This window comes from Camellia sinensis, chromosome 14 (genome assembly GCF_055761805.1).
Source record: "Camellia sinensis isolate YWXY chromosome 14, ASM5576180v1, whole genome shotgun sequence".
Classification (NCBI taxonomy): domain Eukaryota; kingdom Viridiplantae; phylum Streptophyta; class Magnoliopsida; order Ericales; family Theaceae; genus Camellia; species Camellia sinensis.
Genome location: NC_138974.1, coordinates 141,532,839 through 141,538,921, shown reverse-complemented (window position 1 = coordinate 141,538,921; position 6,083 = coordinate 141,532,839). Strand labels below are relative to the sequence as shown.

The following is a 6,083-nucleotide window of genomic DNA, read 5'->3' as shown; positions in this document are numbered from 1 at the left end:
ACGACTAAAAATTTAGTAACCAAAAATTTCACTATTTTATAATTGGTGACTAAAGTTTTAGTAGCCAAAAGCCAACCTGTGACATTTGTTTAGTCGCCAAAAGGTCTCATTTAGTTTTTATAATTTGTTTTGTAATATTTTTTGCGCCACTTGTAACCTGTGTATGTACAAAATTATTCATTCATTCAATTCTCAGCCATTCAATAAAAATATTTCTCCACAACCTATAGCATTCAATTTTCAACCATATACAAAACTTAACTATTAACCGTACATATCAAAGAAAATAAGAATCCATAAACATAGCATAATCCAACAAATACATATACTATCCAAACCAACAATTAAAATCCAAATTAAATAAAATCTTAATAACAAAACATATCAGGTGTACATGTTTCGAATCTCTAATCTCAGGGTCTCTGTCTCCTTATCACGTGCTCTTGATGCAACTTCGGATATGGTAGAAGAGAGTCGTGGGCTGATCCCAAATCCAGTCAATTGATCTATTGTTAAATTCTTACATGTAGGTCACCTTATCGAGGATCAATCCAATCATTTGTCTTCTTCGACTTGTGACACTTCTCATAGAATTTGCAAAAATCGGGCAACTCTTCGTCGTTCTCATCTACCTGTTAATTTCTCATCTAAAAGAATTGTTTTAAGCGAAGAATCCAAATGTGGAAAAAGATTAAGAAGGAATCCAGTGACACAAAGATGAACATAAACTGAATAAAAAACGTGAACCACCACCCAGAAATGGATAGCAAGATGAGCAAAATAATGCTAATTAATTGAGTTCTGAAAAATTGGAAAGAAGATGCTTAAATAGTTACTATACATGAAAAAAGCTAAGCAGGACAAATGCATATAATAGGCTACCCCGAAAAAAATGACCTGTCTTTCAAGAAGTTGATTTTGAGTTCCCTTTGAAGACGCATTAAGTCCAATTTTTCCATTACCATAAAGGTGATATTGTAATGGTGAGCTCATATCAGGAGAAGAAACATCCATTACTCTGTTATTCTCATACTAGTACCTAATGTAGAATCAAATACCTAGGATTTTAGGATTGATTTTTCTATAAAAGCCAAGTACTGCAATGGTTTAACATAAGGGAGCTTGTTGATTAATAAAATTTAGAATTATTTTAAACTTTCTCTAACTCTTCAAGTATTATTATGTGTAAATCAACTATTTATGGTAACTTTAATCATGGTATTTGTATTGAATCAATAGTTTGAAGAGCAACTATATGTGGAAAATGCATATATAAATATAGAAATAGAAACTTGTCTAAATTTTCAGACAAAAGAATGCAACTCTAACACTCCAAATAGAATGTGAATAAAACAAAACTTCATTAAACACATCAGTATCAACAAACCCATTAACCCACATAAAAAGTCATTAAATTTTTTTTTTCTCCTACAGTTTCTAAGTGACCAAACTGAGACAAACTCGGAATTTCTTCTGATGCCATTACATTAGCCAAAAACATTTTCTTGAGTCTGAATCAATTTCTTCATTTTCTGGATTTGATGAATTGAAATAACAAAATATGTCCAGTACAACTCTACACTGTCTCATTTCTCAGCAAGTACTGTATCTTTCTAGGAACTATTGATAATTTGTTCATCAAAAAAAGAAGAAGAAATGACCAGAAATTTTGTGACTGTCCATCAAATACAGCTTCAATGTTAAGGCTGAGGCAAGCCACTAGCCACTAGACATAGTGGAAGAGGATGAGCATTGTGATTGTCTTGTCATAATTTTCTTCTGGTTTCTAGAGGCGGCTTTGGTGATTTTTATAAGGTAGACATTTTTTTTTTTGATCAATCAATAGAAAGTAAATTGCAATATTGTGAGAATTGCATCAAATTGAAAATTCAACATACAACCATAAATGTACAACAAATCCAACAAACATAAGAAATACCTAAAACAAATACAAGGGACACACTGATGGACAAAATCGAACCTCTAACCTTTTAGTGATATGCATATGGACTCATGGCCAACCAGCTAACTTTGTTTGTATATATTAAAAAATAAACAAATAAAAAATGAGGTGTAGGGTGTTCAAAATATTTGACAATAGTGCAAATACCTTCCAACAACATATACTATTATTAGTATTAATATTTTGTTAGGGTATTCAATTGAATACCATCAGCTATTTGTGCTGCTGCCCCTGCTGGTTTCTAAACAATAAGAGCAAACACTAAGAATGTGGGTATAATTTTTGCACATACTCAATGGTACTGTTTGAAACCAGGTAGCATGCCATGTGTTATCATTGGGGAAGCATCGAAGCATCAAAGACATTGAGATTATTATAAAAGAAAAGGGAAAAGGAAAGAAGGAAAATTGACTTATAATAATGAATATTTCCTTGAAAAGATAGGCTTACTAGTTTTATGGACCCAAAGTTCTAAGGAACAGAAAGCATGAGTTCCTCATTCCATACTGGATTCAAGTTGCTATGCTTGGAGAAAAACAATTCATGTAACTGATCCCACTTGATTGGGGCACAAGGCTTAGCTTAGTTTAGTTTGGTTTAGTATACTTTTAAATTTTTACTCCTTCAGTTTTATTTTTTGGCAATGTGATAAAATTCAGAATTGGAATCTCAACGTATAAGCAAGATTTACAGGTATGAACTGTAGACCTTGTCCATGCCCATAAGGTTCAACCTTGAGAATAAAACAAAAGTGAGAGTCACTGACCTGTTGTCCAAGAGTTAGGACAACGTAAGGATCACTTGACAGCATATCTCTGACTGCTAAGTTTATGCCTTTTAACACTTTGACCTTCAACATTCCAATAAATTCCACCATGCCTTCCTGTCATCAGTTTCAACATAAGCTTTGGTTATTTAAACCATGTTGTGTTGATTATGTTGCAAAAATTTATTGATATAGTTGAACATCAGTGTGGGTTGGTTGACTTGTATACCTAATTATATGTAGTTTGAGGTGGGTAGTAGTGTTAAAAAAGTAGCAAAAGAGATTCTTGGTGAATTTAAAGGAAGTGGGCCACCATCTAAAAAACTATGTTATGGAAAGCAGAACTTCATATTCTCATAAGTAAGCAAAATAAAATAAAATAAAAATTTCTTACAAAACTTTCTAAGCATGTTGGAATGCCAAGATCAAGGGAAAACCAAATCAGATTAATCAGGTGTTTGTGTGTCTGTTAGCTTCAAATACCAAAATTAATATAAACCAAATGTAAGTCACATTGCCCCCTGTTTGGTTGTAGGTAAACAGAACGGAATACTAGAAAAAAAATAAAACGAATCAGAGAAACATATATATATATATATATATAAAGAGAGAGAGAGAGAGAGAGAGAGAGAGAGAGAGAGAGAGAGAGAGAGAGAGAAGTGCAACAATTCATTTTCAATAACCTCTTCAATATGAACTCACACAAGATCTTTAACCATTATGAATGAAGTTAAAATGAAGAAACCACGTGATGTTTTGCTTTTTGTCAACTAGTTAGTACTTTGTTGAGTTAATGTAACTGTTTTTGTTCTTAAATACTCACCTGGAATTCTTCTACATATATGCAATTCTTTCTGGTAGCAATTAAAGTAGGAACTATGTCATCACTAATCAATGCACTAAATAATTATAAATAATTGATTCACTATATACACTAGTAGAGCAAGGATCCTCATAAAGTGGGCAAAATAGTTTGTCAAGATTTGGCATAAAGTGGGTAAGGTGTGTAAAATTTTCGAACACTTGCTATGAAATATGAAAATACTCTCCACGAGGAAGAAATTCTGCACCTTCGTGATAAAGTGCACAAAGAGTTGGTGAGGCAGAAACAAATATATCCATTGCCCATGTCAAACTAATTTTATTATTCATGAGGCACTGAGGAACACTTTAATCATAACATAATAATTAAGCACTCAAGTAATCTTCTCCACGTAGTTGGGATTTTTGCTTTTTTTCTATTTATGAAAATGAAAATGAATTTTAATAAACAGAATTAGACCAATGTTATTGCATATCAAAATTAGAAGTAGAGTCTACTCATTAGAAGCATACCTCATATCCTATCCAAGCAACCGAAGCCCTCTAAAGAAGCCTTCTTACAAAGCTTTATTTTGTCTTCTAATTCCTTTTGCAAATATAGCGTGATGGTTAACATCTATACTTAGCAGGCCAATGCTTTAACTAGAAAAGCTTAAAATTTTAGAAATTTTATAGTTAATAATGGGGAACTTGAAGGCATTGGATGAAGATAAATTGAAGATTAGGAATTTATTCTAGGATTTTTTGTGATTTGTGATTTGTGATTTAATGAGTTTTATTTATTAAATTAGAATTTATTGGGGTTTCCAAGGATGCCTATAAATAGGACTTTACGTAATGAACTTATCAGACTTGGCTTGGATTTTGAAGAATTTAACAACAAACAACTAAGTAACCTGTTCCAATTTTGTTTCAACATTTTGTCAAACACATGGTGAGCAAGAGGGTGGAAAACAACAACAATAAAAAGCATAGACCAAACAACAGCAACAAATAAACTACCAACAACAACAATAGCAACATCATCACACACAAACTAATTGATTAAAAGAAAATTAGAATTGAATGGAAGTACCATTAAGAATCATTATGTAGGACTACAGAAGAATGAATTGGATTTAACAGGGTGTGCTCCAATGGTTGTTGCGAGTGAGAAATAGAGAGAAAAAAACGCTGCTCTTGCGAGAAATAGATAAAAGAGAAGCTCCAACCCTCTAATTTATAACCCCCCCCACCCCAAAAAAAAATCCTTTGTTATAAAACCCTAGAAATTGGGTGAAGATATAGATATATATATATATATAGAGAGAGAGAGAGAGAGAGAGAAAGGCCAGAAATACCTGGTGTGCATTGGAGGAGACACAAATCAAAGTAGCTACTGTTGTCCGTCGCTGGTGGGGAGATGGGTGGTAACGTCGCCGGTGGGGAGGGTGGAAAACAACAAACAAACAAGTAACCTGTTCCAATTTTGTTTCAACATTTTGTCAAACACATGGTGAGCAAGAGGGTGGAAAACAACAACAATAAAAAGTATAGACCAAACAACAGCAACAAATAAACTACCAACAACAACAATAGCAACATCATCACACACAAACTAATTGATTAAAAGAAAATTAGAATTGAATGGAAGTACTATTAAGAATCATTATGTAGGACTACAGAAGAATGAATTGGATTTAACAGGGTGTGCTCCAATGGTTGTTGCGAGTGAGAAATAGAGAGAAAAAACGCTGCTCTTGTGAGAAATAGATAAAAGAGAAGCTCCAACCCTCTAATTTATAAACCCCCCACCAAAAAAAAAAAAAAAAAAAAATCCTTTGTTATAAAACCCTAGAAATTGGGTGAAGATATAGATATACATATATAGAGAGAGAAAGGCCAGAAATACCTGGTGTGCACTGGAGGAGACACAAATCAAAGTAGCTACTGTTGTCCGTCGCCTGGTGGGGAGATGGGTGGTAATGTCGCCGGTGGGGAGGTGGGTTGTATTGTCGCCGGTGAGGAGGTGGGTGCTCATGTGTGACAGTGGTGGATAATGGCTGGTAAGAGGGTCGCCTGCGATGGAGTGAGAGAAAGAGAGAGAGAGAGAGAGAAGGGATGATGAGAGAGTGAAATGGGAGAGGATTGACAGAGTAGTCTAATTAAGGGACAAAGTTTGGTCAATGCCGACAACAGTGCATTTAGTAGCCAAAACCTTAACTAACGGTGACTAAATATTATTTTAGTCACTAAAAGTAGTAATTTGGCGACTAAATATTTTGGTCGCCAATTAATTTTATAAATCTCCCCAAAATTTGAAATTTTTGCTCCAAATATTTTAATTCTTTGGCGACTAAAATATTTTTTAGTCAATAAAAATAAATTTTTGGCGACCAAACTTTTGGTTGCCAAAGATAAAAAGTGAATTTTATTTTTTATTCGGCGATAAAAAATTTTAGCAGCCAAAACTAGCTATACAGCAACGAAAACATTTTTTAGTTGCTGAAAATAAATTTTTGGTGACCAAACTTTTGGTCACCAAAAGTCTGA

The 6,083-nt window shown here is 33.5% G+C and overlaps 1 protein-coding gene across 3 annotated transcripts; it reads right to left on the bottom strand.

Moving 5' to 3' along the window:
• Nucleotides 1-247: 247 nt before the first annotated feature.
• Nucleotides 248-5,704, bottom strand: LOC145806746 (uncharacterized). Of its 3 annotated transcripts, none has more exons than XM_082904535.1 (4): nt 5,443-5,704; nt 4,892-5,008; nt 2,730-2,846; nt 248-647 (listed from the first exon to the last, which is right to left on the bottom strand). In XM_082904535.1, the coding sequence occupies exons 1-4, from the start codon at nt 5,569-5,571 to the stop codon at nt 636-638; spliced, it is 375 nt and encodes a 124-aa protein (XP_082760661.1). In that variant the 5' UTR covers nt 5,572-5,704; the 3' UTR covers nt 248-635. The 3 variants fall into 3 exon arrangements, with proteins under 3 accessions (XP_082760661.1, XP_082760660.1, XP_082760659.1); XM_082904534.1 differs by having other exon boundaries at nt 248-632; nt 5,443-5,690; XM_082904533.1 differs by having other exon boundaries at nt 248-2,846.
• Nucleotides 5,705-6,083: the final 379 nt, after the last annotated feature.